At 47.3% G+C, this 25,319-nt stretch overlaps 9 protein-coding genes across 9 annotated transcripts; 3 read left to right on the top strand and 6 right to left on the bottom strand.

Moving 5' to 3' along the window:
* Positions 1–162: 162 nt before the first annotated feature.
* On the top strand, positions 163–1,086 carry phb1 (prohibitin subunit PHB1; the record flags this gene model as incomplete). Its single annotated transcript, XM_056917200.1, has 2 exons — positions 163–483; positions 568–1,086. The coding sequence occupies 2 exons, from the start codon at positions 163–165 to the stop codon at positions 1,084–1,086; spliced, it is 840 nt and encodes a 279-aa protein (XP_056785080.1).
* A 376-nt stretch (positions 1,087–1,462) lies between these two features.
* N7478_000984 (25S rRNA (uracil2843-N3)-methyltransferase) lies at positions 1,463–2,809 on the bottom strand (the record flags this gene model as incomplete). Its single annotated transcript, XM_056917199.1, has 1 exon — positions 1,463–2,809. One exon carries the CDS (start codon positions 2,807–2,809, stop codon positions 1,463–1,465), a length of 1,347 nt encoding a protein of 448 aa, XP_056785079.1.
* Positions 2,810–3,526: 717 nt separating this feature from the next.
* Positions 3,527–6,238, bottom strand: N7478_000983 (putative cell wall proline rich protein; the record flags this gene model as incomplete). The annotated part of the gene is made up of 1 exon (XM_056917198.1): positions 3,527–6,238. One exon carries the CDS (start codon positions 6,236–6,238, stop codon positions 3,527–3,529), a length of 2,712 nt encoding a protein of 903 aa, XP_056785078.1.
* A 3,537-nt stretch (positions 6,239–9,775) lies between these two features.
* On the bottom strand, positions 9,776–10,408 carry N7478_000982 (uncharacterized protein; the record flags this gene model as incomplete). Its single annotated transcript, XM_056917197.1, has 1 exon — positions 9,776–10,408. One exon carries the CDS (start codon positions 10,406–10,408, stop codon positions 9,776–9,778), a length of 633 nt encoding a protein of 210 aa, XP_056785077.1.
* Positions 10,409–12,050: 1,642 nt separating this feature from the next.
* Positions 12,051–12,843, bottom strand: N7478_000981 (uncharacterized protein; the record flags this gene model as incomplete). Its single annotated transcript, XM_056917196.1, has 5 exons — positions 12,051–12,104; positions 12,168–12,272; positions 12,325–12,405; positions 12,558–12,656; positions 12,715–12,843. The coding sequence occupies 5 exons, from the start codon at positions 12,841–12,843 to the stop codon at positions 12,051–12,053; spliced, it is 468 nt and encodes a 155-aa protein (XP_056785076.1).
* Positions 12,844–15,726: 2,883 nt separating this feature from the next.
* N7478_000980 (DMT family transporter) lies at positions 15,727–17,655 on the bottom strand (the record flags this gene model as incomplete). Its single annotated transcript, XM_056917195.1, has 4 exons — positions 15,727–15,986; positions 16,042–16,793; positions 16,923–17,379; positions 17,631–17,655. 4 exons carry the CDS (start codon positions 17,653–17,655, stop codon positions 15,727–15,729), a joined length of 1,494 nt encoding a protein of 497 aa, XP_056785075.1.
* A 688-nt stretch (positions 17,656–18,343) lies between these two features.
* On the bottom strand, positions 18,344–19,452 carry N7478_000979 (aldo/keto reductase family protein; the record flags this gene model as incomplete). Its single annotated transcript, XM_056917194.1, has 2 exons — positions 18,344–18,855; positions 18,918–19,452. The coding sequence occupies 2 exons, from the start codon at positions 19,450–19,452 to the stop codon at positions 18,344–18,346; spliced, it is 1,047 nt and encodes a 348-aa protein (XP_056785074.1).
* A 259-nt stretch (positions 19,453–19,711) lies between these two features.
* Positions 19,712–20,566, top strand: N7478_000978 (aspartate/glutamate racemase family protein; the record flags this gene model as incomplete). The annotated part of the gene is made up of 1 exon (XM_056917193.1): positions 19,712–20,566. The coding sequence occupies one exon, from the start codon at positions 19,712–19,714 to the stop codon at positions 20,564–20,566; it is 855 nt and encodes a 284-aa protein (XP_056785073.1).
* A 290-nt stretch (positions 20,567–20,856) lies between these two features.
* On the top strand, positions 20,857–22,756 carry N7478_000977 (gamma-tubulin mipA; the record flags this gene model as incomplete). The annotated part of the gene is made up of 8 exons (XM_056917192.1): positions 20,857–20,864; positions 20,933–20,973; positions 21,105–21,217; positions 21,311–21,364; positions 21,439–21,621; positions 21,684–21,881; positions 21,937–22,023; positions 22,079–22,756. The coding sequence occupies 8 exons, from the start codon at positions 20,857–20,859 to the stop codon at positions 22,754–22,756; spliced, it is 1,362 nt and encodes a 453-aa protein (XP_056785072.1).
* Positions 22,757–25,319: the final 2,563 nt, after the last annotated feature.

Below are 25,319 nucleotides of genomic sequence, written 5' to 3'. Positions count from 1 at the left end.
GGTAACAGGGCAAGAAAGGGAAAAGACGTTCAAGTTCGGGAACGAAGTTGGCCTGGGATACGCTAGTCCCGATTAGGATGGGAAAAGCCCGACATCATCAACTAATCAACTGCTCCGAACGACCTCGACCTTCCATCCTCCCCCAACCCTCCCCATACAACCATGGCCAACGCCCTTTACAACCTCTACCGGCTGGCAGGCCCCGCCGCAGTCGGCGTGCTAGCTTTCAACGCGTCCATCTACGATGTCAAGGGTGGACAACGAGCCGTCATCTTCGATCGTCTGTCTGGTGTGCAAGAGGAGGTTACCAACGAAGGCACACACTTTCTGATCCCATGGTTGCAACGGGCAATCATGTACGATGTGCGCACTAAGCCACGCAACATCTCTACGACAACAGGATCGAAGGATCTGCAGATGGTCAGCTTGACACTGCGCGTGCTGCACCGTCCGGAGGTGCCGAAACTGCCGCAAATCTACCAGGTACGGGAAAAAAGGAATTCCAGCATCAGCAACACAGCAAGCACGTCTCCGAAACTCCCATGCTAACAATATATTGATATTTAGTCCTACGGTACCGACTACGATGAGCGTGTCCTCCCCTCCATCGGAAACGAAGTGCTCAAATCTATCGTCGCTCAGTTCGACGCCGCCGAGCTGATCACCCAGCGTGAAGCCGTCTCCAACCGTATCCGTACAGACCTTCTCAAGCGTGCCTCGCAGTTCAACATCGCTCTAGAGGACGTCTCCATTACCCACATGACATTCGGAAAGGAGTTCACCAAGGCCGTCGAGCAGAAGCAAATCGCCCAGCAAGATGCTGAGCGTGCCCGATTCATCGTCGAGCGTGCCGAGCAGGAGCGCCAGGCTAACGTCATCCGCGCAGAGGGTGAGGCCTCATCTGCCGAAATCATTTCCAAGGCTGTCAGCAAGGCTGGTACTGGTTTGATCGAGATCCGTCGTATCGACGCTAGCCGTGAGATTGCTCAGACTCTCGCTTCTAACCCCAACGTCACATATCTGCCTGGTGGTGAGGGTAAGGAGGGTGGTAAGAGCACTAGCCTTCTGCTTGGTCTGCGGAATTAAAAGATCTCTAAAAAGATGAAGGCTGTTATGGAAGTTTTGGAGGGCAACTGATTGATTGCCCGTCCTCAATTTTTTTGTATCATTTAATCGCATGCCGTGGTTGATGCGCCGGCTCGGCTATTGCGTGGTCCTCTGGCGCCAACTTGGTGGTAACAGCGCGCCATCAAGTTATTCCTTTTTATTTACTTTTTTTTATTCTTCTGACTTGTAGCAATACGAATACCTCTACTCTATATCAGAACCTACTACTACAGATCTCGACCCAAGGTAAAATGATGCACGCAAGCCAGGTGCTCCAGGTAATTCGAAGAGTATATACAAAAAAACTAGAAAAAACGATCCTACTCTATAGCCTAAAGCCCAGTCCAAAACTTTTCTATAAACGCTGGTAAATATGCACCTGAAATCGCATATCCTCCAGCCCAGCACCTTCACCAACCTCATATCTCAACCGCGCCGCCTCACGCCTCCACCACTTCGAATCCTGCGTAAAAACCCGCTCCCACTTCCCCTTCGCAACAGAACTAAACGTATGATCCAAAAGAAACTTCATCGGATAATTCTTCTCCTGCACCTCGCCATCAACCTTTCCCTTAAGTTTCAGCGACGAGTAGCTACCCGGGCTATCCACAACAAGCAGTACAGATCCACGGGGCAAAATCTCCGTTAATCGAAGCAGGAATCCCGTAGTCTTAGACATGGAAGTAGAGAAGAGCTCGTTGAGTGTGAACATAAGCGTAACGAGCAAAGCAGATGAACCAGGGTCATCACCTAGAAGAACATTCTTCAACGCATCTTCAGAGATCTCCAAAAGATCTTCTCTGCGGAAAGAGATGTCCAAATCCTCTTTATGCGCTATAAGAGGCGGCTTATGTCTCGATGTAGACGGGAAAGGCACATTAGACGAAACGATAGTCTTCGATAACCTGTCCACAACACTTGACCAATCTGCGATATCAACAGCAGAAATGGAAAGGGTCTTTGAGTTTACAAATGATACTGTCTTCCTATCAGATGCACTGGTACTCTTTGGTTGTGTTTCCTCGCTCTGGGGCTCTAGCGATATATCAGCAGCACGCTGAGCAAGCGAGTCAACTGGAATTCCAAAATCCATATCTCTCCATGCTGCAGCTAGAGCAACGAGTTCCGCCCCAGCACCACCACCAAGACACACAGTGCGTACATTGGATAGTTCACCTAGCTTACAAATGGGTTTCATATCCGCATCTGCAGGGCCATGTCCGCGCATCCAACCCAGCACGCCTTTAAAGAGCCCCGCATACCCTAATGCCCGCGAAGCACTCCAGCGCAACGCATAAGCGCGCAGGTTATCCTCGCCGGCATCCGTGAATGCAGAATCAAAATCTCTCTGATAAAGATGAGACTTGATAGTTTGGATCAAAGACTTAATGTCCAGGGGTGGGGTTTCGGTTTCGGTTCCAGACTCGGCGGGGCCGTCGACTCCGGGAATCGACTGAGATTGTTCTGTGAGGAGGGCGGTCTTGAAGACATCTAGGAGGAGTTGTTGGAGGGAGAGCGGAATTTGGGACGAAAGGTCAATTGGGCCGGTGTCTTCGTCAGGAATTGGATCTTGTTGTTGGACTGGTGCGGTTGGTTTGCGATCGGGCTGTTTTGAGGGTTTGGGGGTGCGTTTTTGAGGTTTTGGTTTTGTGAAATCGTTGTCTCGGTCTGCTCTGCGATTTCCTTGTCGAGGGCCTGGCATTTTAGGCAATATAGAGAATTTTAAATTATATATATAATAGATTTTCTTTATGGATCGGAAGTCGACAGAGTAAGGACTGAAAATGCTGCGCGGGGGAAGTTGGAGTTGAAGCAACTTTTTTTTTTGGCTTATCGTACCTTATCGGAGGTTTAAATTGCCACTACGCCAATAGATAGATACACGTCCACGCCAAATAAAAATAGCAGAAAGATATGAATGCAAGGATAAAAATAGACCTCATCCAAGATGGAAGGGCGCCAAATACTATTCCGGGTCATCAGCCACGGGAGAGGATGAGAAGAAAGATAGAAAGAGAGGGTCCGAGGACAACGATCGTAGAGAAGGTTCAATCAATCCGGTTCACTCAGACCGGTACATAAACGATAGACGAGAAAAGTGATACATATCGTACTCAGACATGGAATATCCGTCGTCTGGAAGTAAAGAGATTCGTAATGTAAAGTCTGAGATCAGACGACAACAGATAAAGGATGGAATGACCGCCGAACAGCAGGATGTAGTTAAAGTAATGAGAAAAAAACCCCGGAGTCAAATATATACAGACCGGTAAAGATGAAAAGATTTCAAGTAGCAAGAATGGGCGAAGACGAGACATTAAGAGACGCAGAGGAAAACCGATGTGAGGATATCGCTATGCCGAGATATGTGCGCCATGAAATTCAAAAAAAAAATGCATCAAGATCCAAAAGAGGACTGTCATACCGGCTGCTCTGGGATAGACGGCTCGGTAGCAGACTTCTCTTTGTCTTTTCCTTTCCAGAAATGCATTAACCGGGTGATGCGACGGCTTTTCTTCCTAGATGTTTCGTGTGCATCTTCCGGTGGTTTCTCCTCCTGATAGAGTTTGCTTCGTTCTGAGTGGCCGGCGCCAACCAGCTTCGAGAGACTAGCCAAGCTAGACCTCTTAGAAGAGTTGGCTTGACTACTGCGCCGATGAACAGCAGCTGAAAATGACACAGCTCTGTCTGTCGAAAGGCGGCTTCGAGGAAAGAAAGTCGCAGAGAAACGGTTCATGGTATTGGTAGATGCGCTGCTCGTCAAGGATGGGACATCCTCAACTGAGGCATAGTGATAATCCGTTGGAAGGGTCTGATAAGAATGACTCGAAAAGTTGCGGTCAGAGAATCGTGGCGCATCTGGGGATGGAAAAGAAGAATCCGAGGGCGACACGCCCGCAGAAAGAGAGAATGGCGGAATGGTGGGCGGTAGCTGATTGGGAGATGTAGATGGTCGCTTGTCAACAGCTAGGAATCGAGGAGAGATATCGGGACTCGGAGGCGCTAGCTTTTTCAATGTTGGCTTTTCCGGCTTCAAGCTATCTGCTGGGTCTCGCGAAGACGGTCCAGCGAATGGGTTGATGACGGGTAGGGGTAGGGTTGAAATCTCTTTCTCCTCAATCGGGACTTCCTTCGAGCTGGCAAGCTCCTCGGTAGCTTGAATACCAAGGCCCTCCGGCTGGGCAGGATTGGATTCAGGTGCCCGTGTCAGAGTGTCGGCACTCGTGGTACTCTTGACTGACTCCGAAGACGGCTTATGGCCTTCAGAAGACGCTGAAAGTGTTGGTACGTGATCTTCAGCTCGGGCTATCCTTCCGTTCCTGGGTGACTGATTCGCAGCCAGGAACTCATCCTCTTCTTCTTCATCGAAAACATCTGGAGTCTCTGCGCCTCCTTTACCTCCTAGCCGAATTGGGCCCAAAGAGCTACGGTCAAAAGGTTGCATAACAGGTGCACTCTCTGTACGGCGATGATAGCGCATTTCTGGGCCAACAAATTCACCTCGTCGACCACCACTGTACATACGTTGCGTTGCCACGGAAAATTTGCTCTGACCCCCTTCCCGAGGGCGCATATCTGGGGTGTTAAATGGACCCAGAGCAGCATCCAGATCAATGACTGGGCTGTTCAGAGTATCATCATGTGCTGTTTGTTCGTAGAAACTTCTCGGTTTCCACGAACTCTCAAGAGAGGGTGCAGGCACAGGGGAACTATCCTGGGCGTCTTGGACCGATGATACAGGGCCTTCTGGGTTGGTAGGAGTTCGAAGAACCACGACATCGTCATTATCAAAATCAACTTCCATGAACGAGTTTGCCGCTGAGTTAGTACGCGTAAGCATTGGAGGTGTCAATGCTGGCGGCAATTTCTTCTCCTTGTTCTTACATTTCACCTTCTCAGGCGATTCAACAGCTTCGCCTTCATTCTTCGCATGGCGCTTGCCTTTCCCACGGGTCAGTATGGCACCAGCCCAGGAACGAACACGCTTTTGCTTCTTCTTCGATTTTGACCGGGATTTCTTGGGTGAAGAGTCATCATCCTCGTGGTCATCTTCATTATCACTGGACATTTCGGATCCATCATCAGAGTAAGATGGTCGAGAAGTGTCGGTTGAATGAGCATCATCGCCACCTTGGTTCGCAAGCAAATTCGCAGCCGATCTACTCTTGCGGGAACGGGAATGCCCCGTTGACTTCGAACGTTTGACATTGGGCACATCCGGTACTTGTTGAGATTGCATAAAATCGAATGCCAACGATGCATCGGCGGTTTTCGGGCGTGGCTTTGACTTGCGATTTGGCTGCGGTCGCTTCTCAGCTGGGGGAGTTGGAACTTGCAGTGGCTCAGATTGGACAACCGGGGGACTTTCTGGCGTCTCGCTAAAGACCGCAGAAACAGGACGGCTAATTTCAACGTCATCATTGTTCGGAATAATTGGGATGGCTACTTCGGCTTGAAGAGCTGGCGGGATCGGCGGGACTGGTGGTATATAGGAGGCAGGGGGGGATTGAGGAGAGGCGGGAGGTGTTGGGCGTCCAGTGCTTCCAGCCGAATAGGAAAGTGGCCTGGAAGTATCTTCATTTCCTTTGTCGAATAACTGGTCTCCGGGGGTATTGGGCGCGCTTATTGGACCTTGGCTTGTTGCGAGCGCTTTCTGGATGGCGTTCATATCGACTCCGGAAACTGCTGCAGAGCGGCGATGAGCATGATGCCGTCGCCCGGGACCTCTTGGAGGACCAGGTGCTGGAACACTCGATTGGGTCGGAGGAGAAGACTCTTCCCGCTTCTCCGCATCCCCTGAGCCTGGTGTAACCAACTGATTGTCCCCAACAAACTCACTCGGCCGTCGTCGATGGCCATTTGGTCGATATGGTACATGTGATGGGGGCAAAGGTGGTTCTGATCCGGATCCGGGATTAAATGAAAATGCTGGGAGAGCCGGTGGTGTTCGCTGCTCCGCATGCTCGGGGTTGGGCGCTGGAGCGTCCGGGTCGCGCGCCGGGAATACGAATGGTGGATTTGGCAAATGAGGCATACTGGTTCGACGACTCGACGATGTATCGGGAGGCGAAGAGTCGAAATGCTGCGAGAAGCCCGACTGGGATTGCGGGGGGAAAGAAATCGAAGCCATTAATGCTGTGCAAGAAAAGAAAAACCACCAAAAAAATAACAGAATAGAAACAAAATCAACAAGTCGAAAAGATCCAGATGGACAAAGAGACCTCCAGATCGCTCGACTTCCCTGTCGATAAGAGAAAGTCGCAAAGAATCTGGAGGTCAGTCTAATAACCTCGAACAAAGGTCATTTGAATCTTCCGCACCAGGCAGAATCCAATAGCAAAAGTTGAGTAAATAACAGAAACCGGGGGTGCTCTCAAGGTCGAGAGAATAAGGAACGGACGGCCACGACGAAGGCCAGGGAGGAGGAGAGGGGGAGTAGTCGGAAGGACAGGAGAGTCGTTGTGAGGAGAGCGATGGCGAAGAGAGGAATAACAAATGCAGGAGAGAGGGGAGAGGTTCAACTGTTACTGTACGGGGCAGTATACGAGCGTATTCATACAAGCGTGTTACCCGTTGCATCCGAGCCGCGGACCAATTACGTTGGGCAAATGATGGACAAGGGGAGATTACGAACAGAGAAAAGAGATTGGTTATGGAGATTTACTGCATTTACTGCATTTACTGGATTAGCTGAATCCTCTCTCTCTCTCTCTCTGGAATTAGGCAATCTGAAATCCGAAATGCGAACTTTGATAAGTACAATTCGTACTACCGTCTCTATGTATGCTTAAAACCAGGGCGAGATCTCCCTGGCGCCCTTGACTCGGCTGAAAAGGACTAAACCCAAAAAAAACATTAAAGTAACATTTGAGTTTGGGAACCAATCTCTTTCGTATTGAGTTCGTCTTCGCCATCCTGACCCTTTGTCTCCCATGCGCCTATGCCTCGCCTAAGCCTCCTGTAGGTACATACATCGGTCGCATAAAGTTAGAACAACAAAAAAAGAAAGCTTTTTCTTTGTTAACCATAATCCTGGCCTATAGTAAAACACACAACGTTCATAATTCACAACAGATCAAAAAAATCTGTCAGTCAAATCCTATTCTCCCAGTGATCTTGGCTGGATCTAATGGCGGGGAATATAGGACGTCATGACTTTTGCTGGTTGCCACCAGGTAACCAGAGTAGTTCGTCCATCATTGTAGACACTGGGGCCGAACGGTGCCTGTACCCAAGCACTGCCCATCGAAAGGATCCTGGGGTCTACCAGACCGTACCCAATGAGTGAACGCACACATCCGGAGAAAAAGTGGGTTGCAGGCACCAACGAGTCTAAAGACAGGACCAATCAAGCCAAACCCGCCAATCACTTGGCAGACAAATCTCGCTTGACACAGTGGGTCCTCGGACGCCACGCTGGGGGGGAAAAGAACCTGCAAGTCAAAGGGGGAGAGGAGGAGGGAGCAGGGACAATGCATTGCGTGGTCGTATCTACTAAAATCTACACTAAATCTCGGTCTAAATTCTGCAGTGGTACATTGTCTTGACTAGTACCGAGAATATTAAGCTTGTTTCTTGTTTCACTAATCTCGCTAATGAGATTGATTATTGTACACGACCTACCTAATCTGCACCTAGTGTCCTTCGTACTCCATACGGGTACATACATCTATCTACAATTACCAACCCAACATCATCTCCCAACGATCAAACCTGTCTTTGATTATGGAGCCCAGCGGAGGACACCATTGCCCGGGAGATTGCCTGGCCCATCAGTGGGGCTTGGCACAAGTGAGATCGGATATAAATAGTGGAATCCAGCGCGAGGTCGAAGCGCCTATTGGTCCAGGGATGGAGTGTACCCAAGACCAAAGTACTCAGCTGAACCGGCCAGAAAAGCTAGTTTATGCTCCTCCTGGCGTGTGCAGGGCGATTGAAACACATCTGCTTTTTTGTCGTTATCCCTAGCGTCGAGTCCATATCGTGGCCCAATCACCGACCCGCTTTCTCATACAAAACTGCATGTGGGTTGGTCCATTCGAAAAAAGGCGCACGCGTGGGGCTGATCGTCATGAAGCCAATTGGGGCGGCAACGGGTGATCCGGGATACAATCAATAAATAATTCCAATAGACTCATCAAACGCCGGGGCTTGTGTGGCTCGAGAGTTCCTCAAGTTACATTACTTCTCTTATAGCCAAGTTTTTTTTTGTTGTTGTTTTGTTTCCCTGTCGGCTGAAATGATCGCCTACGGGGATTGCATGAGGTTACAGTGCTGATTTCGACCAGATAAGACCAAAACAGATCAGCAGGAGATTTCGGAGCCTGAAACTGTCAATACATGTACGCGTATGGAAAACTGGAGATGTGATTCGTCGGCCATAATGCAATCGCCACTCTTAATCAACCGGCAGAAAGGCCTCGTCATACATGAGGTGTTGGCGATTCGCTTTTAAGATACAGTAATTTTATGCATTTCGTGGCCTTTTCAAGGTTTATGCGGCTTGATCTTCTCCGGTATGCCGAATGGCCCTAAACAGTAGTTCCCTTCACATCTACGGACAGTTCTGTGGAGAATGGCCCTTGTTCAAGTAGACGGGCCCGCGATCGGAGCCGCCAACCAAACTTTCAATGGTTAAAGAGGGCTCAGGGACTGCAAGTCATGATATCAGATCTAACATTCACCTCGGGATTTTCGCATTATAATCCTAAATTAGTGAAAGGCCCAGTATTTTAGACTTTTTTCCCTTAACCTCTCGGGATGTCCGACGGGCTTCACTGCAGACTTCAAGTTGGGAGTGCCACCTGGGCAGCTGATTCCAGGTTGGCTCGGGAATATATCGGACAATTTTAAAGTGGATATATTGCGTTTTATAGTGACTCTCCCAAGGTTGTCACGGGCAGTGGATTGTTCCAGGGTTCCAGGGTTCCAACTTCAACTTGAAGTTAAAGTGTATAATAGTAGGTAGTATGTACTAGCCCTGGAGTAGTCTACTACGTAACAATCCGCTTACTATATAGTATCCAGTCACCGTTCGACCTATCACAACCTACATCAATAGTATGGATGGATGTCGGTAACTAACATTGAGCTAACTATGATTTACTGAAACCCGAAGATTAAGGATTAAAATTTTTTTTCCAGAAAGTGCGACTCGGGTCTCATCCACTGCGAATATAGTGTATGTGTATGCCAGTGATCGGGATTCAACTTCAATGAAGTACTAGTAGTATAGGTACTACTACTTGTAGTAGTAGCCCCAAGGTTCAATGACTGCGGGTTCACGAATATTATAATCAAATTTCGAAAAGTACTAGATGCCCTTGATTTCCAGAAGAACATCTCCAAGATGGATTCTATTAGACTTTTTTAATCTCATTAAGAATACCGGCTAAAGACTAACCAGTGCTTTATTCCTCTATATGACCCTCGAACAAATGAAATTTTGCAATCTTACCCAAAATTTGGAAGAAATGAGAAAAAAACTACACCAAGTATGGAATATATGCTTCTCTCAAACTCAGCAAGAGTAACTCAGGCCTCCAAAAACAAAACGCTATGCAGTATGTGATTCATTAGAATAAGAAGACCGGGGCGGGGAGACAAGAAGAAAGAAATACAAACCATGAAAAAATTGCATCTGCAAAGCCCGACAGATACCTGTGCATCAGATATACTTCTCCTCCCACCCATCCACCAAGAAAACCTCAGGAGAAGGGCTGATCCGAGGAGTAACAATGATCGCCTTCAGAGGCACCTGCCCATTCCCCGGGATGAAAAAGTCCAAGCATTGCCGACAAGGACAAATCATCTTGAAATGCATTCGAGCCCAGAGATTTCGAAGCATGGTCTCATTCCGAGTATCGTCTGCAGGATTCCTCGATTCCCACTTTCGCTGCTCCATCTCCGCCTTAATAGCCCACTCACCTGCCTCTTCATCAATACCAATAGAATCCTCAAGGGTAAGCCGTCCAAGTTGTAACGTGAGCATTTCGAACATTTTCAATCCGAACTCGGTAACGTTGTGGTGACCGTCAGTAAAAGTATCGGCGATTTGCTCAGTAGCATCGGCAAGGCATTTGCAGCGAGTCTCGAAACAAGTCAGACTTCCTGTTCCTTGACTCCCAGGAATTAGTGACCACATAGAAAGGGTGTTTCGTAAACGGCGGAGTTCAATTTGGATGTCGGAGAGAGTTCTGTCTTCAATTTGGCCTTCGCCGTATCTTTGAAGATGAAATAGGAAGTCGCCGCGGATAAATTGGAAATCATTTATAACGGATGTTCTGAGCTTTGCATCCATGATGACGGTAGAGTTGAAAGGAGGTGAGATTTGACTTTGATTAGATTAGTGTATCTTGTTTTCAGATGGAAATCTAAAGAGTCAAATGAATGGATGTAGTTCTGATGATTGCTATTTGTAAGTCCAAGTTGATGTGATAGTTCGAACTGGGAATAGAACCGTTGCCTCATATACTTAGGAAATTGGGTTTTGATATTTGTTGCCTATACCTTGAATTGATTGCTGACGCGAATGATGACGACCAAGGCTGTAGAGGGCGATGGGTGCCTCTTATAGTCGAGTCTTCCGGATGAGGCATCATGAGCCTTTCATCTTGGCCAAACAGAATCATGGCTTTCACCTTTGTGATGGTATGCTATTGTTGGGTGTAGAACAACCTACTATTGATAGCAGCTTGAATAGAGTGCTTGTTCTTGAATAGTATTTCTGGTGATGCTGTTATGAAAGAGATGTGAACAAACGCATTGTAAACAACTATCCACGTCGCCAATAATAGGTACTGTTTCATGCTGTGCGTTGCATGTCAGAAAGACAAAATAGATCAGAAAAGGAGGTGGGTACAAAGAGTTTTAGACTGAAGAAGAAGGGGACCACGAATATTCAAACCAGACTCCTTTGAGTTATGCTTGGGTAATAGGATTATTTGTGAATCAAAGAGAATGTTCTATTTGAGAAATAAATTGAAGTCCTCTTTGTTGAAGTGCTCTTTGTAGGCCTCATTTTGCTATAGAGGGGTATGTAACTGAAAGAGTTCACCTCACAGCCTGGGGCAACACACGTCTGACGAATTTTCATCCAACCCTTCACTCCCACCAGCCAACTTACTTTGATTATCCGCCTGCGTACTGATACGCACAAGCGCTGGATTGCCCGTAAAAAGGTTAATGGGCTTGAGAGAAACCATCATTTTCTCCACAGGCATGACAGGCCAATCCTCCACACAGGGTTTATGCGTTGTCCCAATGTATGCCAAACAACAGATCCTCTTTGCGAACACCAAGTGGTCCAGAGCGATTCCGGATCCACGACGCAATCCCCTCACTACTAAGTGTACGGGAGACCATAGTGGCCAGCAGGAAAAAACCCCCTTGGCCCTATATTAATATTTATCGCCTATTACACCGCTATCTGTACTGTAAGCTCTACATATATAAGAAAGCAATTGGAAAGACAAGTAGAAAGATGATTGGAGAGACCAATGCGAATATATCTTACATTATACTAGTAAGTTCGTTTCAAAAGCAAAAAAATTTATATCTTAAAGAGAGCAGGTTTGAAGCTTAAGCTCATGATACTCAGGGCCTATAGGGATATACTAACTGTATTCAAGTTGCAGGTATCGTAATTTTCTGCTGGTCTAAAATATGCCGAAATAGGGGTTTTCCCTGTGACCGCTATGGCCCCCCGTACTAAGTGACTGTATCATGTTTTCTTCCTGAATATACAGTTTCCATTATGATACCGAGTTTAAATCCAAATCCAAATTCAAAGTATTATTCAATCTGACTTAACGAACATGTTGACCTACCACAAGACTCAAAGAGAATTTCCAAAATCATCTGTAACTAGTCCCCGCCTCTGCCTCAAGGACTTCATTCGCAAGAATCTCCATGAGTTCATAAACCAGGTAGTACTGTCTAGCCTATGGCTCGTCGAGCTCAAGGTCCTTGGCTGTAATACCGCTACCATCTGGTGCCTAAAAGTGAATCGTTCTTAGCCCACAAAATTCATTCTTCCATAGAAATTCTCATCAGCTTACCGAAGTTGCGAGATCGTGCTCGACTCTTGCGTAGAAACTGCTCTTCTGCTCCTCGCTCATCGCACCAAAAACATTCTTTTCGAGGTCACGGAACTCTTTATCGAACTATAATTCCATATTAGGTTTATTCTCAACAGCCTGTCAGGATGGATTTTACCTGTTCCATATATCTTGACTCCGCAGCCTGATTTTCCTCCCTTTCCGCGTTTTCGGTGGCCTGATCAAGATACTCTTTGACCTATGTAGAACATTTATGTTAGCTAATACTCAAAAGAAATTGATCTAGATAGAAATGGCTCCTACACTATCTGGGGTGACCGAGATGTCGTTCTCCTCCAAAACCTGCTAATAACTCTCCATGGTATCTGAGTCCAGCAAGAAGTCTTTGACAGCTGCAACATGGCTCATTGGCGTTGTAACCCCACGAGAATTTGGCAGTGCACGGTCGAGAGGCCCCGCTCTCATCTTATCGAATTCCTCTGCTTCTTCCTGTTTGAGATGTTAGCATCAATTAGATAATAACGATGTTATAGGAGCAATCGGTTACCATGAACTTCTCCTTATATTTTAGAGTGTAATGATACGAGTAGAGATCCTTGATCCGACCAGTCCCACCACCCCAGTTGTTATACACTTTCTTGGGGGGAATTTTATGCTTGAGTCCATGATCTTTCATCGAGGTATAGGCGAACCAGAAGCAGTTGTGATCAAGAAGGTTATACGTGCCGCCTTTCTGACTAACAAGCCCAATAGTCTGAGCCAGGTCAAGGATGGTCGGTCTCGCTTCGGCATCAGGGTAAAAAAATGCCTCCAACGGAAGAGGCAGATCACGAAGAGTATCCCTACCCCATCGGCCTGGCAAGCTCTTGTCTCCATTGTCCTGACTTGGCTCCTCCTTTCCAGGGGTTGGGAAATGAATACCTTTACTTTCATTGTAACCAATCGTCACTCCATCCACCGAGTAAAGGGATTGACGTCCAGCGCGGAGATAGGGACTACCTCAACAGCATCCCACGCCACGCTCCGCGTAGATACGTGTTCGCTCTTTGAACACAATGTCTTCGACAATGAATTGGACATATTCATGAGCCCATGGCGATTAAAGGTCTTTGACTCGAGTCAAGCTGATGACGCGTAGCGATTCATAGTCTTTACTCTTCGCTTCAATGCGCTCCCACCATTCCTCTGGCTTAGTGATGCACGTCCTTTGCGAAGACAAGGGGCATTGACTGATAGCAATACATATTCAAGATGTAAGAATGAGTTTGATAACAGAATATTTCTTCCAAGATCGTTCTCGTGGGAAGTGGCGAAGCAAAACTAATGTGTCAATGCCGCGCTTTAAATAATTGAGCAGCAGAGCAAAATCAGGTTTTCTAAGCAAAATCATTGATGTCAAGTCATTGTTCGCATCCGTGGATTCATAAACGATCTTCATACCGATATTGGGGCATTGACTTTCAGCTGGCACGGAAAACCAGTAACTTGAACCCGCCCGGAGACGGTATTCGTGCTGTATTGAGGCTTTTTGGAGCATAGCTGAACTGTGGGTACGTTGTATGCCATTGATTGATCCTAGTATTAGTTTGCATAATATTGCCTGCTCCACCATTGCAGTTCCGTAACTTGAAGTAAGACAATAGTCAATGCCTTCTTATACAATTATGGACAAAGCGACACAAAGCCTGTAGATTCAAGATGATAAGTAAAACTTGGACTCTAGATGTGTTGCGGTCTCACCTACATACCTCATTTTTGGCCATGGTAGATTACGTTGATTCTTGTTTCGCTCCATCTCTTTCCCATGAACATGGTGGGTGGGGCCTGCAAAATGGAGCCAGCGGCGTCAACGCCAGTATTTTTGTCAACTTTTGCAGATGGATTCTTGTACAACTCCACAAGCACGCTCTCAGCCAAGTCATCGTACATCCTCTCGATAATTCCTTGGCTCAGGAACATCATGCGGCATGCTCGTCAGTGGATACTTCTACCTAGATTGGATTGGTACATACGCATAATGGGAGATCCTATGGGGAATTTGGCTGCCTGCAATACCTGTTCTCCAGCTTGAGGTCATAATAAATTGATCATAGAAAATAAAGGAACTGACGAACTTGCCACTTATCTCCTCACGTTACCATGGGCCGCAGAAATACAAGCGGACTGTTGTGTGATACGGAGCGTTGGACCCGCTAACAACTTTGTTGTTTGTTGCGCCTTCAACCAGTCTGTTGTGACGAAACTACTTGAAACAGTCCAAGTTCAATCATTAAAGTGGTTTCTAATAGTTCAATAAGCTCGAAGACTTCGATTTGACAGTGGTCATTCAAATTGCCGGTGTACTTCAATATCTCGCGGATAGTGGCACGCCGCGGCCCGCGCCCTCCAGAACCACGACATCTGGAGTGGGTCCCCAATATTTACGCCATACCAGTGCCCAAAACATTCCAGGGCTGTCGATCATAAGTGCCGAGTACCAGCAGAGACTAGCATGTTCCGCTTGCGTCTGAACCAAAAAAACGACGAGTCCAGGTTTCTAATTATGGTCTATCCAGTAATTTAAACGAGCACGTCTCAACATGTGGTTGAATCTCGGTACCGTAGAGCTGTGATATTGAGTCGGATATTGCCGCCAATCCCATCCTAATATCTCGACTCGACGCAATTAATTGAAAGCAAGAGCCACAACATGATGAAATATGGGGGTCATATCCAAACGACTACCCTGGGTTGGAATCTTCTCCCCTGAGCAAAGAGGTATATGATTACCAGTCCTGAACATGCATGCTTTTCGGGGACTCCGATATAGGGAACAGCCTAGAAAATCTTAGCCTTCGGTGGCGTGAAAAGAACCGACTTCCCGAGAGAGAAACCTACCCTGGTGATATCTGTTGGGGAAATTGTATCAAAAGGGTGAAGTTGAGCTGATGCCATGTTGAGATGCTAATTAGAAAAAACACTTTGATAAAAGCAGAAGTAGTAGGAGAACGAAATGTTAGAATAATTCAAAGTCTATCCAAATAGTCTTCTATATGTGGGGAGATGACCGAGAAAGGCTCAGTAGACTAGATTAACATAGCATGATGATACGATGAGTTGACTCCGCGCTAGTTTAAATCCGGATTTCAAAACGGATATCATTTCCTTAATGCGAGGTATCAAGATTTCCTGTAGGCTGACGTAGAAGACGTGGGACCGTTGACAGTTCAACGGGCCAATGATAGGTGTCTCACACCCAAACAGCCATGAGCTGACAACAAAGCCCGGAACCATCTGCAGAGGAATTGCCGCTTCATAGTGGCATCTCAAGTAGATAGGGCGTCTACGATTCCTAGGGTGATTGAGTGGCGGACTAGACTCCGCGCTGTTGTGCGGGAAATGAACGTCGTGCGAAAAATGCGCCCGTTCCAATGTATGCACCCATATATCCAGGGTTGTAAAGTCCTTTAAAGGGCTATAGCTGTACAAGACATGACAAAATGTCTGAGTAGATGCTCAACAATCAAAAGTAAAAGAGAACAAAAAAAAAAGGCAATAGTACATCAAAAAGTCTAGTCGTTTATTCGTCACTTTCAGACTCAACTTGGTCATTCTCAAGATGCTTTCTCCGTTCTTCCTGGAGTTCACGATACGTGCTCCAACTCAGGAGGAAGAAAGCAGCCATAATTAGGATACCTCCAATAATGGCTGCGAAAGAGAGAGGTTGCCCGGTGCGGAGCCAGTCGACAATGGCAACGAGGAAGATAGTCAGGAGCGCAGCAACTGACGATAAAACGGGAGATGTAAGGGAGATAAGAACCAAGAAGGATCCAGAGAATGCTGAAATATAGTAAGTATCGTGTTTTCAAGAAATAGTTGAGTGGCATAGACTTACTAGCATTGGAACAAATGGAGATAATGAGCATCCAGCCCGCCTCACCAGTAGGGAAGCGGAATTCCTCCCAGCCCAGATAGTGCAGAATAGGAATCGGAATCCATAATACTAAAAGGGTAAAGGCTCCAATCAAACTGCCGAACGTATTGGCGAATATCGTACCGCGACCAGGACTTGTGCCCTCTGGTGGACAAGCAAATCGTTTATATAGAACCTCATAGAGGCCATAGAGGATGCTGCCAACACCAATGATGACGTTGCCAACCAATCTGCTTTGAGCTTCACCATCTGCCTTGGTTGTCCCGCCCTTAGACACCTTCTTGTCTGGTCGGTCACCATATGCTACGACAAGCACGCCAATGATTGCCACACCAACAGCAAATACTTTGTCGAGTCGTAGTCTCTCTTTGAGAAGCGGGATAGAGAAGGCGTATGCGAAGAAGGCCGAGCAGTTGTAGATCGCCGTCAAGTCGCTAGCTGTAGTCAAATTGACAGCCACGTACCATGAGCCACCGGCGATTGTAAGAGCACTGGTAACGAATGCAGTAGTCTTGAGCATATATACGACCGGTGAGCGGTGGGAGTCGCGAGCGCTGAGATGAACCTCCTGCGTTTCTACCATCTGGGCTGTACTCCGGAGAAGAGAGACATGGCGGCGCCAAAATGCTTCCCACGATAGTTTTCGTTTCTGAATTCGAAGGATGAGTAACTGAAAAGGCCAGAGTAATACCCAGGAACCGTGGGTAATATAGCTGCATATGGGAACGAATTTGATAAGCAATTACTCCGTACAAGTCCAAGATATTAATGGGTTATAAGAGGAAAGTGAATAAATCCGCGGGGTCGGTTCTCCCCGGTTTTAGGCTCGAGTCCAGACTTACAGCATGCAATACGGCTTATCCCAGCCTAGTTCATGTTGGATATACACGGCAGTTTCTGTTTGAACCACAAAACTAGCCAAGCTTAGTAACAGAAATCCCAAAGCAATCATGTACTTCTTGCGGGTCGCTTGGGCGGCATCGTATTCCGGGCTTTTACTCCGGATGGTAGGTCGACGGGTGTGGTGCAACATGGGCCTGCCTTCTGCATCACCGTCGTCGAAACTAGATCTCGAAAGACGGCCATTGCGATCGTCTTTGAGTAACGGTTGTTGCGAGCGGCCATCCGTAGGGCGGTGCAATGGGGGACGACTGGTAGCCATGTCGTCTTCTGAATCCTGGCAATTACGATCCGGGCCCGGGGCAGAGTTCACCCGCGAATCTTCAAGTTCGATGTTTCCCGAAGCCACAATTGCGTCGGTCTGGTTTGCCACGTAGGATTTTCGCGATAATGGGGTAACTCAGAGATAATCGGAGACCACTTGGTCCACTCACTCGTCACCCTTGCTTAGCCAAGATAACAGATAAGGACCTTAGCACGCCAGGGATGTTCAACCCATTCAAAAAAATGCGCTGATTAGAACTTGAGTTATCGGTTATGTGGGTATTTCCAAACTCAAATTGGCCGTTGGGCTTGTATGATATCGAAGTGAGAGGTTTGCATGCGACCGCCTAATCGAATGCAAATGCGGCCACGTATATTGGACAAACAGGGTACAGGGGGTTGCGACCGCATGGAGGGGCTGCAAAGCGAGATGCGTTCGGAAAGGAAAATACCGACGAACTTGTGCAACACAGGCTGAGTAGACGACGGGCAATTTCACGAAATTAAGAAATGGAGAAGGTCAATAATAATCCCGGGGAATGGATGCCTTCGTCATCATGCCTTCGATGGCCCTATACCGCTTTTGGTAATTGGCTTATGTGATATGGCCCCTGCCACCCGCTAAACCATATACGGCCTAGCGCGGCCCGCCAGTCTCAGGTGTCCTGTCGAGTGACCTAAAATAGCACCGCCTGACTCGTTCCAAAGCCCCCTGGGTCCCTAATCTTGGAAACTTGGGAACGATGCATACATGATTTACTTCATTGCCGAGCCGGTTTTCTTGGCGGCCACATGGCCAACCGGTAACATATGCCCTGTTGACTGGAAGCATTCTGGAATTTCATTAGTCACAAGGCGTATGAAAATCTGGTGATGAGATATCTACAGAGTACGTATGTGATTTTAGGAGCACATGGGAACGCCATCACCTAGAGCAGATGGCCTCAGCTCAGTGAGTAATTACGATGGAAATCTAGTTCAAAAGGACTAGCATCATTGGAAGCCAGGCAAGCTGAATGATTCCGTCATCCTGTCAATTTAATTATTTGTGCAATGAGTCAGGCAACCAACGGCTAATTTTATGTTCCAGAGTCTCCATCTAAGCCTTAGGCTTGAACAAGGCCTCCTGGGTATTGTAGGTGTACTTTAAATCGAGATGCCAGTAAACTGGAGAGTATGGCTTAGCAATTAACCACGCCTTCTCAAGTGCCTCCACAACGTCCTCAGGGAGAGGGCCCTTCTGCACATCACGGATATTCGATTCCAGTTGAGAGAAGCTGCTAACGCCGAGGATGATACCATCCCGGCCACCATTACCAACCTTGAGAGCTGAGTGGTGGTGGAGCCAACGAAGAGCAGTCTCAATCAATGTTAATCCGTGTTTTTCAACCACAGGCTCGATAATGCTGAGGGCTTCGAAGTTTGCATCCTTAAAGTAGCGATTGCGGGAAAGGGTTCCAGCAGGATTCTTAGCACTAAAGCGACCTTCTTCGGGAATATCTTTTGTCTTGTATTTGCCGGAGAAAAGACCACCGGCTAGTGGGTTGTAGACAACAATGTCTAGGCCATAGCGGCGGCAGGCATGAACCAATTCCACCTCAATATTGCGAGCTGTTGTGGGAAGAAACGGTTAGCTCAATGTACTCTCGTTATATAAAGACGTTATCACATACTGATGGCATTGTACATGGCCTGATAAATGGTGGGACGAACCCAACCCTTCGCAGCACAAAGAGTAACAATCTCGGCTACCTCAAATGCTGTGTAATTACTGAGACCCAAGTTGACGAACTTCCCCTCTTTATGCAGCTTATTGACCTCCTCAAGAGTTTCCGAGAATGGAACTGAGCGATCGGGCGCGTGGAGGTAGAAGATATCGACCTGATTGGTGTTCAACTCCTTGAGAGACTTCTCGAGGTTCTCACGCAGGACATCAGGCTTGTGGAAGCCAGGAGTTTTAGGATACCATTTTGTGGCAACAGACAAACCACGGTCTTTCCAACCTGCCTTTGCTGTCCAGGCTTCCTGTTCACCATCGACATAGATTCGAGCAGTATCGATCTCATTGAATCCCTGCTGTTGTAGATAATCGAGACACTTATTGTATTCATTCAGCGAGGTAATGCGAGCACCCTTTTCCGCAGTAGGCCCAAAGGTCATAAGACCGAGGATGACGCGAGGAAGGGGGTTCTGAGCAATAAGAGGCATGTTGAATTGCAGGTGGTTATTGTGTATGTATGTGTTAGCCTGAGGTTGGGAATTGGAGAACTGGTTCAGAGCGGGGGAGGGGTTGCGGAGTGACCCGATTGTCGATAACAGCGGGAAAGCCATCGCGCAATACCTTTTTCGTCGGAACCGACCGCAGCGTAAAAGCGAGGTTATAATTATTATCATTTCTAAGGCAGCCGATTGCCCAATTCCCAAGCTCTATTGCGAGAGACTATTCATTCCCCCCCAACCAACCACAATGGCGACACCCACATATAGCAATGACAACCCCATTCGCGTTTTGGTTATCAACCCCAATACCTCCACACATATGACCGATGGTCTCAAGCCGATACTTGACCAACTCAACTACTCCGATGTCCAATTTGAATACTTTACAGCGCCCAATGAGTCCGTGACCGTAAATGGAAAGACCTACGAGCCTATCGCGAGTATCAACTCCGGCAAAGAGTCGGCGCAGTCAGCGCTAAATTGCTGGTCAGTTTTGGACCGGATTTCGCAATTTGATGCCTTTTTAGTGGCGTGCTATTCGGCCCACCCACTAGTAGGCGTATTGCGACAGAAAATCCGAGAATTGAAGAACGCCGATCCATCATCACGAAAGAAATACGTTACCGGAATTTTCGAGGCTAGCGTCACTACATCCCTGTCATTGATTAGCGCATTTGATTTTGTGGCACAGGGGGAGCTAGAGAAGAGCCAGGCCAAGGAATCGTTTGGGATTGTGACTACTGGTAGTGCCTGGAAAGATGAGCTGAGCAAAGCTGTCTCTAGCATGCTCGGCACCACTCAGACATCTTCCCGTTTCGCTGGAGTTGGCACGACTGGATTGACTGCTGGGCAGCTTCATACAACCGAGCCTCAAGAAGTGAAACGACGGATTGTTGATGCTACACAGAAGCTCCTTCGGGACTCGCCAGTTCCTGTAGGTGCCATTTGCATGGGATGTGCAGGTATGGCAGGCATGGAACAGGCTGTGCGAGAAGGTTGTATACAGGTCTATGGAGATGTTGAAGGTCACCGTGTAAGAATTGTGGATGGCGTCGTGGCAGGAGTTGGAGCATTAGTGACGTTGTGCCGAGCGGGATTTTGATGCTGCCATTGATTCTCTTTATCTAAAAGTACCTTGAAACGTTGAATTTTCGAGTATAAAATTATTGCATGGAAATAAGAGTTTATAGAGATTCCAGTCCATCGATCAGAGTCCACCAACAATGCAATTATAGCCCAGAAACATGACAATAGAATGCTTGGATAGTGATGTTGATGTCTAACTCAATTGGTGCCTGAGGCGGCAGCTCGGGTCTCAAGCCAAAAAGTTCCCCGCAACAACGCGGTACAACGCGTGAACCAACTTTCTCCCAACGGCACCAGTGGACCACAATGCCTAGGTGAGAGCCTCTGTATCCTCCGATGAACATTTCAAAGAGAACCTCAACTAATTCTGACGGCAATCCAGGGAAATCATCACGATCCAAGCCGGCCAGTGCGGCAACAATGGTATGTGCATCTCCGCAGCCTTTGACGGACGAGCCCCCGCCATTATAGCCCATCAGCAAGAGAACATGGGAGGAACATAGACCAAAAGGGAATAAAAAGCTGTCTATGAGCTTTGCTGACCCCATATACAGTCGGTAGCCAGTTCTGGCAGCAACTGTGCCTGGAGCACGGAATCAGCCAAGATGGTAACCTGGAGGAGTTTGCGACAGAAGGCGGCGACCGCAAGGACGTTTTCTTCTATCAGGTATGTTTCTGGATAATGGGGCATAATCTACCACTTTGGTGGATTGTCTGTCTAGGTTTGTTTTGCCCGGTAGAGCTAACAGAAGCTTGATAGAGTGACGATACCCGATACATTCCCCGAGCTATTCTTCTCGATCTAGAGCCTAGAGTATGAACTCTCTCCTACTTGAACATGCAACGAAAACACGCACGGTCGAGAAAACCATTCTAACCCAACAACAGGTTCTTCACAGCATTCAATCAGGCCCGTACAAGAATATTTACAACCCGGAGAATTTCTTTATCGGAGAAAATGGTGTTGGAGCTGGTAACAACTGGGGTGCCGGCTATGCGGCAGGAGAGGGTGTCCAGGAAGAGATTTTTGATATGATTGATCGAGAAGCAGATGGAAGTGACTCATTAGAGGTTGGTCTTATACTACAATCCTGTGTACACCTTGGGATAGACTGGCTCACAGACTTTGACAGGGATTTATGTTGTTACATTCCATTGCAGGAGGTACAGGTTCTGGCTTGGGAAGTTTTCTGCTGGAGCGTATGAATGATCGTTTCCCCAAGAAGCTGATTCAGACATACTCCGTGTTTTCGGATTCCAACGATGTGGTCGTCAATCCTTACAACAGTTTATTGACGCTGCGCCGATTGACTCAAGATGCCGACTCTGTGGTAAGTAATGATCTCTTGATGCCTTCACGCAACTTGTATATTGATGTCTCGATAGGTTGTTTTGGATAACCTTGCTCTAGCAAGCATCGTTGCAGATCGTCTCCATGTCCAGAAGCCCAATTACGACCAAACTAATCAACTTGTAAGCTTATCCAAGCCCAGGATTACCATCCATGTATCTCAAGCTGACGAAATAGGTATCTACTGTCATGTCGGCTTCTACCACCACCCTCCGCTACCCAGGATACATGCACAACGACCTAGCAGGAATCATTGCGTCCTTGATCCCAACCCCACGCACCCATTTCTTAGTCACCTCCTACACCCCATTCACCGGCGACAACATCGAGCAAGCCAAGACAGTGCGCAAGACAACCGTTCTAGACGTGATGCGCCGCCTCCTCCAACCAAAGAACCGCATGGTCTCAATTAACCCCAGCAAATCAAGTTGCTACATGAGCATTCTCAACATCATCCAAGGCGAAGCCGACCCCACAGACGTCCACAAGTCCCTTCTGCGTATTCGCGAACGTCGTCTAGCTTCCTTTATCCCATGGGGCCCCGCCAGTATCCAGGTCGCACTCACAAAGAAATCACCATACCTGCAACACACAAATCGCGTCAGCGGTCTGATGTTAGCAAACCATACCTCTGTAGCAACGCTGTTCAAGCGAATTGTCCAGCAATACGACCCGCTCCGCAAACGCAATGCGTTCATCCAGCAATACGAGAAAGAAGCACCCTTCGCAGATGGCTTGGGCGAATTCGATGAAGCCCGTGCGGTTGTCATGGATCTCATTCGTGAGTACGAAGCCGCCGAACGCGAAGACTATTTAGAACCGGATGCCAGCAAAGAAAACCAAGTTGGCGCATAAGACATCGGCCGGGTCGAAAATTTCTTTTAACTGTTTGTTCTTGCTCTTGTTCTTATTCTCATTCTCATTCTCATTCATCGCTTGGTTGGGGCAACGGGGTTCGCGGCGCATACAGACAGATACAAGGCGCCCAGGTATGTAGGGTTCGGGCGGTTTTTTTTTTTGTTTAATTTTTTTAACCTTTTCTTTTCTTTTTCTTTCTTTTTTTTCACCTTTCGTCCATTCCCCTCTCGTTGGATTGGGTTCTTTGATCAAAGTCCATAAACCAATTATTTCGATAAAGTACTCATTTCTTTCATGGGCGGCATTGGATTCAAAATGGGTCCTAGACACGTAGACCGAGAAGGCAGATTCCGGATGACCCGCTAATTGCAACGGGCCGGGCTTTGCAGCGGTGGAGAGATGCAGATGCAAAGGGCCTAAAGGAGAGAATCCTATGAAGGAAGGGTTACTGTATGTATTAAGCGAGTCTGTGATAGATCACAGGTAAGTATGTAGGTACGGAGTACTCCGTACGTACATGGAGTACCCGGCATTAGGTAGGTACAGTAATCTGTGTAATACAAAATCAAGGCAAGGCAAGGGAAGAAAGAAAGAAAAAAGTCAATGATTAGGTTGGGCGTATGGGCAGCATTGATCGACTACCTACTAAACACAATTAGTCAGTTTATAGGTTCGAGTTCTCCCACCTAATTGACCACTGTACAGGACGGTTACTACGTGGTCGATTCTAGTTCCCGGATGACGGACTAGCACTAGCTCCCCGCAGATCATGGTGCCTCATTTCAGGCGCATTGACCAAGGAGACTGGTCTAATTTGTATTTGCATCTGCATTTAAAGTATGTAATGTGGTATCTGATATATGGTGTGGTGCTTAAACAAGTCTAGTTAAATCCCCTATCAGGTTTTCCTACATCAGTGGCTAAGAGTCATACTCATATTACTAACGGATGAACTCCATTCTTTTGCCACTGCGTTGCCGAGTGAGTGGGTGGCGCGGTGTGCGGCACCATGGTGGAACTAAACTCTGGTGCCATTTCAAGTTTCTCTTCCTCGGGTAGATTACACAGAACTGCAGGTTGCAGGCAATGCAGAGGGTGGGAAACGGGTATCCAGTTAATGGTTCTTGTTCCAGTCCAGGAGCCGCGATTAGTAATTCCCGAGTTTGATTTCCTCGTTCTCGGATTAGATCATGTGAATTGGATCTCGGGTATTCCGTACATATATGTACAGGGTAAAATCAGTACTATAGATATACTAGATAGAGATAGGGTGATTGAATGGGTCCACGTGATGGAGTGGTCTTGGTCTGTCAGGTGAGGGTATTCGTATGGTTCGCAATGACCCTCTGGTAGTGCTGGATCATCATTCTCCTTTCAGTGGATCTTTCAGGTGGTAGAGTGCATTATACAGCACTTGCCTATCGAGGCACAGAGTATTAATTTTGATTTTGATTTTGATTTTGATTTTTAGTTTTGATTCCAATGTACTTGTACAGTACTTCGTACATGACTCGGTCCCACGGGTGGGGAACCAGTTTTGGTTGGGCTACTTTAACTTCCTCGGTGTGAAAGGACTAACGTGCCAGATGACGGAATTCCGGAGCACGGAGTACTTGTAGATGTATTAACCGCCCTGCCAGGACCCAGGACCCAGGACCCAAGGTTCGCACGGACACATTCCGATCATTGGATCCCCCGATCAGGCTTGAAGGGCAGCTAGTTGGCTCGCGTGCGAGAAAGGCGCAGGAAGCGCAAAAAGGGGGCATGGTCCTGTGCAGTTGTACCGTACAATTAGGGTGGTACTATAGATACATGAACCCCCACATGCATGGGTTCAGGTGTTCATCAGGGCTGCCAGTGGCACCTGGGCACTGTAGAGTAGATTAGAGGTGATACCCAAAGCAAAAGCCAATGCAATGCGTTTTGAATCGATACCTAAGCATGTCTATTATATGGATACTATCTAGTATAGTTATATGTATGGTGATTATGGAATATATGGATCCAATTATAGTACTAAGATTGCTAACGCTCTTTAACTTTATTGTACTAATTTAATTAATTAATTAATAATATAAAATAAATAGTTGATGGGTTGATTTACCATAGTTAATAAGTCATAGTAGGGGGGAGAAGGACCAGAGACTACGCCACGCCGAGAGTCGGTGCCAGTAAAAGGGGGGGGGGGTTCAAGTTTAAAAAAGGCCATTAAATGAGATGGATACCGTTAATAGTGCACCTAGGTTAGGTTAGTTCCAGTAGTTACGGGGTACGGGCCAAGCAGCCCAAAAAAAAAATGGGGGCTTGACCGTATTAAAGAATGGAGCCTATCGAACCTTCTCGGACCCGCTCGCCTCCAGACTGATTCCGTCACTCTCCACGCCTCAAACTGACTCAGCCGACCAGTTTAATCCATGTTTGACTTTCCTTCTTTTTCTCCCGTCCGTTCCGATTCTCTCTATATAATACGTGGCCGCCCCTAAGGTATGTTCATTTCCCTTCTTTGCCCCCTTCACCTTCTACCATTTGGACCCCCTCAGCTGCTTTACATCATTCCTCT

This window comes from Penicillium angulare, assembly GCF_028827245.1.
Source record: "Penicillium angulare strain IBT 27051 chromosome Unknown utg000001l_segment0_segment0, whole genome shotgun sequence".
NCBI lineage: Eukaryota > Fungi > Ascomycota > Eurotiomycetes > Eurotiales > Aspergillaceae > Penicillium > Penicillium angulare.
Note: the sequence above shows the minus strand (reverse complement) of the source record. Positions and strands in the feature narration are given on the sequence as shown.